Source organism: Apaloderma vittatum, unplaced genomic scaffold (assembly GCF_000703405.1).
Source record: "Apaloderma vittatum isolate BGI_N311 unplaced genomic scaffold, ASM70340v1 scaffold225, whole genome shotgun sequence".
In the NCBI taxonomy this organism is placed as follows: domain Eukaryota; kingdom Metazoa; phylum Chordata; class Aves; order Trogoniformes; family Trogonidae; genus Apaloderma; species Apaloderma vittatum.
The window spans coordinates 189,114-201,171 of record NW_009716285.1 but is presented as its reverse complement, the minus strand read 5'-3'; the positions used below and the strand labels follow the sequence as shown (position 1 = coordinate 201,171).

The window sequence follows — 12,058 nt, the reverse complement described above, 5'->3', positions numbered from 1 at the left end:
CTCTTCATGCAACACTTTAAAAAAAAAACAACCAACCCCCCAAAAAAATCCCATACCCCAAATTGTCAATGTTTGGGGCTGATCTCTGTATGAAGTGGAAAGCATATTCTTATGACGTGTTGGTGGTGGGACCGTAGACAGATTGGTGTCCCTTCTGGGCAGCAGTGACATTGTTCTCCTGTGTTATTGGTCTATTCTAGCATTCGGGGATAAATAGTTCCAATGCTGAAGTGCTGACACTGTACAATGTGACAGAGGCGGACGCTGGAGAATATATTTGTAAGGTCTCCAATTATATAGGGGAGGCCAACCAGTCTGCCTGGCTCTCTGTTCTGCCGAGTATACAAGGTAACAACGTTTTTTAAAGCAAGCTGGATGTAGAAGCTGGAAAAAATGGTGCTTTGGGAGACTGCAGGCAGCTTGTAGGGTGACTCTTTGGCCTTGTGGTATATCTGTAATCCTCCTTTGGTGATGCAACTGGTATTACACCAGCAGCCATGGAAAAATTCCCACAATATTCTGTGTGTGCCATAAGCACTGATTTCTGACCTTGATCTTTATTCTTTCTTGTGTTTGGTGTCTTTGTGTCTATGTCCAGTTTTGTTGTTAATTCTGCATACCTTGCAGTTCACGTATTAGGCTACTCGTTGGATAATATAATTATGACCTAATCAATATATATTTTTATTTATACACATATAAATATTTAAATATATATATGTACACACACATGTATGAAATGTTCACATAAGTAGCCACTGAAGCGTAATTCAGGTCAGTTTAGTTTAATCAGGTCAGTTTAGTCATAACTTCCTACATCACCTATGACTGTCCAGTGTGGGAGAGTTTTTTCCAGTTGTTACTCACCCATTATTAACTGGGTAATAACCCATCCATAACAGTGCAGACTGTCAACAATGGGACTGCAACTCACGGCTAAGCTTACTTTAAAATGGTCTGGTAGAAATGTGTTTATTCTCTCATCATGTGTTTCAAAGTAACTTTTTTGAATGGCACAGAGAGAAAAAGCAGCAAACAATAATATCTTTAAATCTCCATCATAGATACCCTGACCCCAATGCCTTGCCATGCCCATCTTGGGACAGCTGGAAAGTTCCAGGTCTAAGATTTAGTCTATTTGTATGAGTTTGGATAATTCCTGATACACTGGTTGGTTTGGTGCATAGTGACTTGTCAAGCCAGAGATTTAGCAAATCTGGAAGAAGACTAAGAAAAAACCCACAAGAATTCCAGATTTTTTTTTCCAGTTTTTAAGATTTAGAACAATCATTTTATTTCCATCTCCTTTGGGGTCCAGTTTTTCTCTGCATCTGAGAGCTACAACTGAATTGTTTTGAACAAGAGCTGAGATACGTTCCACAGTGCTTCAGAACCAACCACCAGATACTGGTAGACTTCAGACTGAGATAAGGTTTGGCAACACGGCACAACGTACAGTATTTAAGTGTAGTGTAGGAGAATGATGCAAGGACCATACGCTGCTTAAGACAGCTACTAAGTTGTGTCTTTTGGACCAGAATTTGCGTATTTTTTCCTTTTTTGTTTTGATTTTAATCCTTTCAGAATGTATTCTGATAATAAATTATTTCCTCTGAAACATATGAAGGATTCCACATTCTGTCCTACTTTGTTTTCTCCTTGTTTTTCTTTCAACTTTCTTTTATTAACAAAGAAGAAGGAGAAAAAGAAAAAAAAAAAGCTTTGTGGGGTAATTTTTCCATGTCATTTGATTGCATGCATGTTTAGGTGGTGAGTTTAGGTCTGGTGAAGGGTGTTGATTACTTTCTGAGGTGAGCTGGGACCTGTTGGTAAACGCCTTTTGGATGAGGGATTGTGGATGGGGAAGGAGCTTTGCATCTCTACACCTCTGCCTTTACAAAGTGCAAAGCCCTGTGGCTCCGTCTCCCTATCCACAAGAATTCTCTCAATGTCTAGCTTTTTCTCTTGCTTCCCTCTCTTGTTTTTTTTTTAGGCTGCCGGTGTTAACACCACGGACAAAGAAATTGAGGTTCTCTATATACGGAATGTAACTTTTGAGGATGCTGGGGAGTATACATGCTTGGCGGGTAATTCTATTGGGATATCCTTTCACACTGCATGGTTGACAGTTCTGCCAGGTATACACTGCTCTCTTTCTGTGGTTTTTCCTCTTTTTTTTAATGTTTTCCCTCTTGTTGGTCACTGCAGAATCAGCACAGCTTCTGTCTCAGAAAAGCAGTTTTACAATGATATTCTTTTCTTAAGCATAATTGTCTCAAGCCAATGAATTGTTTTGAAATATTTGCAATTCCGAAAAGCTAATAGCAATAACAAGAAGAAAACAGGAGGGAGGGGGATGGCTATCGCACTTAACTGAAGTGTTTTTACATCTGTTAAGTGTTCATCAGAAATGCTAAGGAACTGCATTTCCTTAGCACTTCAGTGAGATAATCGCAAATCGGCACATTAATCATTGTAAACGTTTTTAAGAGGAGGAAGTTCAAAGTTTCTTATGAAGCTTTGGGACTAATTTGGCCACAGTTGTGTACAGGCTCATTGAAATACCTGAGAGCTGTTCAGTGTGCTTAAATTCGCTTTTACCGATTATCCAAATATTGTATGGAAATTCTAATTTTAATGCCAATGGATCATGTACAGAAGCAGTGCCCTCCATATCTTGGGAATCGGCTCCGTGCATCTTTAGACATTGCATGCTCTAAGAAAACAAGTAGTCGTTTGCTTTTTACTGCAAAGCATGTCTTGCTGTTCTGGGGTTGATGATGTTTCTATCCTTAAAAGAAACAAACATCAATGTGCTTTATTGCCTGAAAATTGTTATCAGCTGTTAAAAGATGTAACTGTAGTTGGTTTTGACACTAGTCAAATTTTCTCGTTTATAACTGTTGGCAGCTGCCTTAGGAGTTTGTTTGACAAAACGTGAACCACCTGAGGTTTGCTGGGTCATCTTGTGCTTACCATTTATTAATTATTAATCCTAAGGAAAAGGTACAAAGCCTGCATGTGCGTATTGCTGAGGTTCATACTATAGGAGTGAAATGTGCTCACTTTCTGCAGATAATTGCTTACCCTTTATTAAAATATATCGAAAAAGGCAACTTTATTACATCTCACTCTTATGTGAACATGGAGCCTGCATGGTCTGTGACCAAGCAGGCAAAGCTGTACTTGTGTAGAGCTTGCTTTTGCTAGCAGTGTTTGCATTTTTGCAAGTGCTTGAACAGCATTTTCTAAAACCGATTTTCTTGAACGAGATATTTTTTTTTATAAGCTTGGAATGAGGCACAAGAAAATTTGAAAGCTTGAACGTGCATTGCTTGCGGAGTGACGGCTGATTGCTGTGGAATGCTGTTTATCCCCGGGTTGAATCCCAGATAAGGGATTAGGGACAGTGTTTGCACATATAACTGTCTTGAAGATAATTTCAAAATGGTTTCAATCGGAGTCACAGTTTTGTAGAACCACTCCCACTAAAATCCAACCTTATAGACCAGTAACCGCTGATGAGGTTACTTGAAATATGCAGTCCTCACAAAAGAGGACTCCTTAGTTACTGTATGGCTGACAATTCAGCTTTTGCCTGTGTTATGCTTTTTATTCTAGTGTTGGGCTCCTCGAAGGACCTCAGGGGAGTTAGGCACCCGGTGGGAACTGCAGCGAGTTAAGCAGCTGGGCAGCCAGGTCCTTGAAATGCCCTTGAACCCCCTAACTTGAGTTTAGAAACATGATGAGGGACCCATTCATCCTGCCTTCCCTCTGTATTTTGAGGTCCCAGTGAAAATTTTGGATAAACAGGCAATGCAGACTCAATCCCAAGCATCTATTTGCAAATTTAGAAATTTTCACTTTTCTTTTAGGCTGGCTAATTCAATATTTAATTGTTAGGTGCCTCTGTATGTGGTTAAAAAGAATTGCAGCGCTTATGAAGTTTGACTTGAACCTGAGCCTAGTTTGAACATTTCAGTGTTTTTCTTTTCCCCTAAAATTATGGTTGATCATCCCATATTTCATCGTATATGTATCTATCTGTGTGAGCAGACACATGTATATGTATATGTATACATACATGCACAAGCTCACACTCAGTGGCAAACTGAGAAGCTAAAGCAGTGATTTAGGAAGAGGAATTGCTCTCAGATTGCAAGATGGCCTAAACATTCGCAGTGCTCTGTATGTCACACAGCCACTGCAAGAACTGCTGATGTTTTTACCATTTCAAGTTGTTCCAAGCACTGTACTGACCCACGCTTTTGTACCACGTGCTAACTCTGTGACATGATTGTTCCCTCCTCAAACCTGCCGATCCAGCTCCTGAAAAAGAAAAAGAATATCCGACATCTCCAGACTACCTGGAAATAGCAATTTACTGCATAGGGGTCTTCTTAATTGCCTGCATGGTGCTGATGGTGATCCTGTGCCGCATGAAGAACACCACCAAGAAGCCTGATTTCAGCAGCCAGCCCGCTGTCCACAAGCTGACAAAGCGAATCCCTCTGCGCAGACAGGTAACAGAAAGTAGATAAAGAGTTCGAAAAAACTTTTTACCAACCAACTAAGCCAGCACGTCCTTCAGCTAAAAGCTTTGGGAAGGGGAATAAATAAAATAAGCGTTATACCAAATTGCAGAAAGGGTGGGAGACCGGCATGGGGAGAAAAATACAGCTCAACACAGTGATGTGGGTCTCAGGGCAGAGATGTTAGAGGAGAAAGGTGAAAGATGGAATATGTTCTGTATTAACAGGCTATAGATGGAAAAAAATGTATTCAAAGTATTTTGGGGCCTGATTCCGCAGCTCTTTGAAGTCAATGGAAAAATTTTTGCTGACTTAATGGACTTTGGAACAGAATCCTATTTAATTGTATATTTATAACGTTTCTAAGGTGACTATTATTGTAGTAACTAGGTACCAGATGCAGAGAAGTATTTTTCAGGAAGAATTTAGAAGACTGAGTGGAGGGAATTTCATAGCCAAGCATCTAGAAACCACCCCAAAATAGAAAAAAGGCTGCGATAAAGTAAAAATAAGGGAGATACTTGATTAAGATGCTGATGCTTTTGAGTGAGGAGCAAAAGCAAATGTCAGATTTAACATGCACACAGCAGCATTGCGTGAAGTATATTTTACAATTGCTTGTGGCTGGCAGTGAGGGTTTTTTGGAGAGGGCAATATCAAGAGCATGAGACCAGTCAAACGAGTAACAGAACTTTGGCTTTGGCACAGGGCATCACTTTCCAAAACAGCCTCCATTCCCCCATACTGTCCTCTCCTGAAAGACTTGTTTCTTTGGAAGTTGAGGTTTTAGTACATTTTGATTTTCTTTTGGTAGGTCTTTAGGATAGATTTCTGAAAGCACCAGGGCCACCCCTAGGTCTCAGCCCTTCAGGTGAAGGGGTGTTGCCATCTGAGGCTGTTATTATTCAACACAGGGACCATCTGCAGGGGTTGGATCTAGGCTCTGCTCGGGGGGTTTTGGAGCTGAGGATGTCGTCTGGGTCCATCTGCACCACAAATAGGTTGTGCAGAATTTCTGCAGATTGTTTTTACAAGCCTCTCCAGAGTGTTATCGCTGTCAGAGTAAGACATGTGCCTTAAAATTAGTTCTTCAATGTGATTAAGTGTTTCAAATGTAGATGCACGATCACACAGAGTTTGGATGGAGCTTGGTTGTGGGATTTTGAACGGTTGTATTCTTTTTTAACCTTTATTTCACAGTTTCTGAATGAATCTCCTTGGTTAAAAATGCTACAGAATAGTAAGGCTTTATCTATCTTCCTCTAAGGTTCAGTATTTTATAGAATCTTGAAGTGGATTTATTTCACAGTTTCTGAATGAATCTCCTTGTAAGGCTTTATCTGTCTTCCTCTAAGGTTCAGTATTTTACAGAATCTTGAAGTGGGGGCCATGAACTTTGTCCAATCTGAAAAATATTTGTTTTATGAGCAAAAATATTAATTCGTGGGGTTTTTTTACTTTCTTTGCCACTCTTTCGGTTTCTACAATTTGATGGTTTTACTCAATTGCTTGGAAATCCCTGGGAAGAAGAGGGATTTTTGGCTCTGAGTGCATCAGGAAGCATTGCCACTCTTTCGGTTTCTACAATTTGATGATTTTACTCAATTGCTTGGAAATCCCTGCGAAGAAGAGGGATTTTTGACTCTGAATGCATCAAGAAGCGTGATGAGAAGCCCTCAGTTCACACACCTCTAGAACTAAAAATATGTGTAGGTTTCTGGACAAAGGCGGCTTTTCAAATGTTGTATACTCAACCAGAAGGAGATACGTATTAGCTGCTTAGATAAAAGACGTTTATTAGATTTTTGCCTGAATATGAAGGCATCATAATGACTCAGAGATAAGTTGACGGCATAAAATATACCTGGAGTTTAGTGTGAGCTCAGTTGGAAATGATTCCTCAGGGGAGAGTGTTATTTCATTGCATGTGACAGCAGTGCCAACCACTGCCCTCAGTTTTGTTATTTATCGTTAAATGATGCAGTATGAACCTTCTCCAAAGCTATTGTTTTCTCAGAGGAAAAAAAAAATGTGTCTTACAACATGCTTGTCAGATAGGAAATGATGCAGTATGAACCTTCTCCAAAGCTATAGTTTTCACAGAGGAAAAATGTGTCTTACAACATGCTTGTCAGACAGGGGATTTATTGGTTTATTTTGGTTTTCTGTATTTTCGTACCAAAATCAGCATTTTGCTTTTAAAAGTGGGAGTAATTTTTTGAAAAAACAGCATATGTTTGAAAGTGCGAATCCTATTTCAACCCCTAAGCAAAAATTCCAGTATTCTCAGTTCTCCTGGGTACTTTTTTTATGAACAGGAGTTTCTCATTGAAGAGCTCTCTGTTTTCATATCTTCAGAGAGGAAAATATAACTACTATAAACTTTAAAAGAAATCTGTATTTCCGTTTTGATGATTTCACTGATTGTTTGCATTAACTTCAAGAGGCAGGAGTCCCTGAAAACCTGCTCATCAACTGTGAAGATTCCTTTATTTTTCACTTAACATCTCCCTGATCTCTAAGGCTGCAGCAGTTGTTTAGTTTCTGCATATTTTAAAGCTGGTTTGGAGTTTCAGAATTAAACAATCAAGAATTAAACAATAATCCAAGAGGTGTTTTATTTAATGGGCATTTCTGGGTTATTCAGCTGTATCACCAGGCTTGATTTTTTTGTTTATTTGTATTTCACAGGACTGTATTTAAAGCCTGGTTGGGTTTTGTTACTAGACCTTTTATCTGTTGATTATAGAAGGTTTTCTCGTGTATGGGAAGAGTAGAGAAAGCAGCCAAGTTGTTGAGAGAGTGGGGGAGACGCTCATTGCAGGTAGATGGTGTGAGCTGGGCAGAGATCTGGGTAATGGGATTCACTGGAATTCCAGAGAAATGAGGACTTGTGGATTTCTTGATACTGTTTTCAAAGCTCTCTGCTGCTGCTGGGTCAAGCTCTCTAGGGATCTGGATATGAAAATAATTGTGGTTCGCGAAGAGGCATTTGCATGGCTGCGATGCCATCTTGTCTACGCGGGATAAGGGTCTTGCTGAGCAACATATGGTTTGGTTTGCAGGCCTGGATTCTCGAACAGTATTTAGTCTGAGCTACTACAGGATTTTATCATTCCCCACATGCAGGCAATTTTTTCCTGACAAAATGTGGTTCTTTTCGCATTCGTAGGAAGGGTCATGAAGAAGTCAGGAATTATCAGCTCCCTCCCCTTACAATCCTCAGCCTCGCTAGGATCTGGTACTTGGTTTTCGAAACAGAAACCAGGGAAATCCAACAAGCAGTTCCTCCTCTTTATGTAGAAGCAGAGAGGTGCAGTGCTCTGCTGCTCTTCTGCACAGAAGTATCAGCTTGCGAGGGAAAGGAAAGAAGTATTTGAAGGATTGGCCATCACAAGCTGATTTGCAGAATGGGCTTTGGGTGGCATGCTCATTGAACCAAAAGGTAGAGTGTAGCCTTCAATAGGATATACATCTATTTTGTTGAATTTTTATCAAATAAATTCTAATTGAAACAGACAAAAAGGCACTCCCCCATCTCCTGTGACCTGCCCAGTCAAAGTCAAGTGCAAGAGTTTGTCATTGCTAGAGCATTTTGTTAGTGTTATCACAGTTAATCTGTCAAATTTAGACCCCCTCAACCTGGATGTATATACCTCTTAAACAGGGAGGAGTGATTTCTTATGCTTAGTGTTTTAAATACATTCCCATTAATTTGTATCCACTGTTGTTGTTGTGTCTAATCCTTCTATAATGAGCACATTTATGATAAACAAAGACTGCTTGGTGTAAAGTAAGACTTAAGCTCACCCAGCAAAATAGCTAGTTCAAAATCACAGAATCACAGAATGTTAGGGGTTGGAAGGGACCTCTGAAGATCATCTAGTCCAACCTTCATCCCAGCGTACCTAACCACTACACCACAGCCTCAAGTGCTAGATCTACTTTTTTTTTTAAACACCTCCAGGGTTGGTGACTCCACCACCTCCCTGGGCAGCCTGTTCCAGTGCCTCACCACTCGTTCAGTAAAGAACTTCCTCCGAATAAATCCAATCTAAACTTACCCTGACGCAACTTGAGGCCATTTCCCCTTGTCCTGTCATTAGTAATTAGAGAGAAGAGACCAGCACCAGCCTCACTACAGCCTCCTTTTAGGTAGTTGTAGAGGGCAATAAGGTCTCCTCTCAGCCTCCTCTTCTCCAGACTAAACAAACCCAGTTCCCTCAGCCCCTCTTCATAGGGCCTGTTTTCCAGACCTCTCACAAGCCTTGTTGCCCTCCTCTGCACCCGCTCCAGCACCTCGATGTCCTTCCTGTACTGTGGTGACCAAAACTGGACACAGTACTCGAGGTGAGGTCTCACAAGTGCCGAGTACAGGGGCATGATGATGGCAGCTGGAACTTGAAAAAAAGAAAAGTGATCTGGAACAAGTAAAGTACGACAGTATTTCACATACTATTGAGCTGTAAAAATATCATTCATTTTAAGGAATAGACGCTGAAATACAAAGATTTATACACAACTGTCAGGAGGATATGTTGCAAGGAATTTACCTTAATACCTATTTTAGTTTTTTGCTTTATCCTTGGATTTCTCTTTATGGAAACCACTGGCTTGCCTAGGAGTACTTGTTTGTTATTTTGCAGTTGTGTGTTTCAAAAGGAATGTTTTCATGAAGGGGTGGTGCGTGTTTTAAATGTCAGTACATAACGTTAGGAATCCTCAGTTTCATGTAGTGCATTTGACCTTGTATTTTTCTAGATCCAGTCACTCAGATGGACTGTTTCTATCAACAGCTAATAGCATTACTTGCTAATTATATTTGCATGCATATATGCATATGACTTCAAATTCGCTTTTATAGCAGAGCCTTCAAAAAGACTGACAGTTATAGGAAATCACTGCACGGCTGCTAAAATCTCACGGCATGAATGCCAGAACTGACAGATCTAGGCTTCAGGACATGGTATAAATCATCAGTGGAGGAAAACACCCCTCATAATCAATAACAGACAATTCCACACAGCTCTGCAGCTGATTTTGCCACATGGCACCTAAGGATTCCAGCAAAGATTTGTTTTAAACGCTCGACTGCTTAGAAATGCTTGTAAAGCATTATTTTATTGTGGATTAAATACACCCATGTTGGCCAAAGGAGAAAGGTGGTGTTAAAATGGGGATATAATCATGCATTGGTGCATGAAGTTTGGACAAAGTGGGCTTTTCTTCTCCTGAAGGAGCTACAGGTCTGTCTGAGGCTGGTACTTCTCTTGATTCTTGCCTCCTAAAAGCAGAAAGGGAGCACAGAAAGAATATTTTACAGTGGAGGTCTACCTTGCTGTTGAGGTTAACATATACCACGGTAAGTCCTTTCAGTGTTCTACTCAAGACAAGCCGGTTTCTGCCTTCCTTGCTTTAATTAAGCACTTGAAAAAATTTGCTTAAAACAGGTGTCACCAACATGCTGAGCAGGCCTTGAAGATGTCTAATTCACCTACATCAGGTGAGGTTCTTGGCAGGAGTAGGTGCTTGAACCTGCATGGTGAGGGGTTGGAGAGCAGGTGCTGCGAATAGCAAGCTGGAAAAAGGATTTCTATGTTCTGTTACTTAAATGTATACATGTAGATTAAAGTTGACCGAGTCTACTGACCTTGGCATAGGTAGGATTTTCCTCATTGTTTTATAGTGCACTCTAAGGCAATGAAAAAAGATGCTTAAGGGATGAGTTCAAAGGTTAATTCTTTACTATTGCAAAAAAGGTGAAAGGCCATTTTGAAAGAGAAAATCTCCCCCAACCACAAGGCAGCCTGGACTTGCTTCATCTTTTCTGGAGCAGATTTTTATAGCCCTTGAGCTCCTGTAACTCCGTGTACTGCTCCAATTAATCAATCAGGAGACTATTCCCTGGGAGTACAGTCCATTTTTCTTCTCCCAGATGCTGAGTAGTTTCTCTGGATTTCTCATCATTCCTACCCACATTAATGCATTTTGGTTACCTACAGCATGTCTGGCCAATCATCCAGTTATGTGTGACGTAAACATGTGCAATAGTGTTAAAAGGGAAACTGGCAGAGTCCTTCATCTGTTTTTTTCTATACATTATTACTATTTAACTTCTGTGCTTGAAATGCATCACCAGAGCATTTCAGTTTATTGCAAGTTTGCATTTATGGATTTTAACTGTGCAAAGACAGCTGACTTGTGAGTGTAAGAAGTAGTGAAAAGATGAAACTCTGGCAGAGATCTGAACAGTGGCTAATACAAATACTGTATTTTTGGGGAAAAAGAAAAAAAACAACCAAAATACCTCAGAACATTCTGGGCCATTTCTGATACATAAGGGATATCAGCTAAATGTTGCAGCTTTGCTTCCGTTCCTTCTTGATGTCCCATTAAAACAATGGCTGCGATGCTGAAGAAAGGTGAAAAAGTAAAGGCAAATTTAAAAAAATAAATTGAATAAAGATCTTGGTAGAATGGGTAGTGGATGGATTTTGGAAACACGAAGCAAATGGTTGCAGAATGTTACTAAGTTTGCAGTGAGAGAGAGAGAATGGAAACTAGAAATAAGAGGAATTAAAGTCAGGGAAGTTGTGAGGAATGGGAGGTGTTTGTGACAATTTGTTCATTTCTTAGTGCTGAACTAGTTCATTTTTCGAAGCACCATTTTTAAATTGTAGTGAAATGATGAAAAGGAGCAAAAAATTAGTTAAAGCCTAACTCCAGGCTGGGTTCTCCTGCTGACATGCCATGAGTGAACTCCTGAGCTTGGGCAGGCGTGTTCCCCTCCAAGCTGGGCACAGCAGCATCTCTCTCAAAGGACGCTGTTCAGTATTTGCTACTGGATTTATTTAGAGCTGCGTTGTCTCCGTTAATAGTGGTTGTATCCCAAGTGGTCACCACATTTGTTAGCCTAGAGGAACGTGCCAGGTACTAACAGTTGCTGTAAGTAAATATTAACGATGGATGGATGAACAAGGGGGAAAGCAGTCCACTCTCTTTTTTGAACTCTCTTATTCCATAGATACCATATCTCGCATGCAGAATCTGGAGCTTCTGATATCAAGAAAGGTCTGTCAGATACAAAACTGATTGCCAAGATTATTTTTTTTTATATAGCAGTCCTTAACACTTTCTTCCTTGTGAAACCTCTTTCTAACCTTAATCTCTGGTCTTAGAAAAATGTGTTGAGAAACCAAGCCCAGTTGATGGGAGGGTTTTGAGGATGTCGCCCTGCAAAAACTGCTCTCAAACGGAACAGGTTGTCAGAGTCATGATGAGAAATTTGTTTGAGAGCCTGAGCTTTGTCCTGTCAAAATACATTGTGTAAGAGCATGGCATGGTTGCAAAAGCCTTTCGGTCCCATTATGAGGAGCTCGAGTAATTCTGCGAGCTGAGACACTGTAATTGTTAATTGAACTTGAAATAAGGGAGCACTAAGTTGACACCCGATAAGAGATAGAGACAAGAGGGTTTTGTGTTCTTATCACTGTGTCACCGATTTGCACTCTAACACCATTAGGATC

The 12,058-nt window shown here is 40.3% G+C and overlaps 1 protein-coding gene across 1 annotated transcript in view; it reads left to right on the top strand.

Moving 5' to 3' along the window:
- The window catches only part of FGFR2 (fibroblast growth factor receptor 2), a 79,172-nt gene that overhangs the window by 47,766 nt on the left and 19,348 nt on the right, over window positions 1-12,058 (top strand). Inside the window, 2 exon segments of the mRNA XM_009869451.1 lie at window positions 1,994-2,138; window positions 4,327-4,544. Coding sequence (XP_009867753.1) covers window positions 1,994-2,138; window positions 4,327-4,544 — 363 coding nt within the window.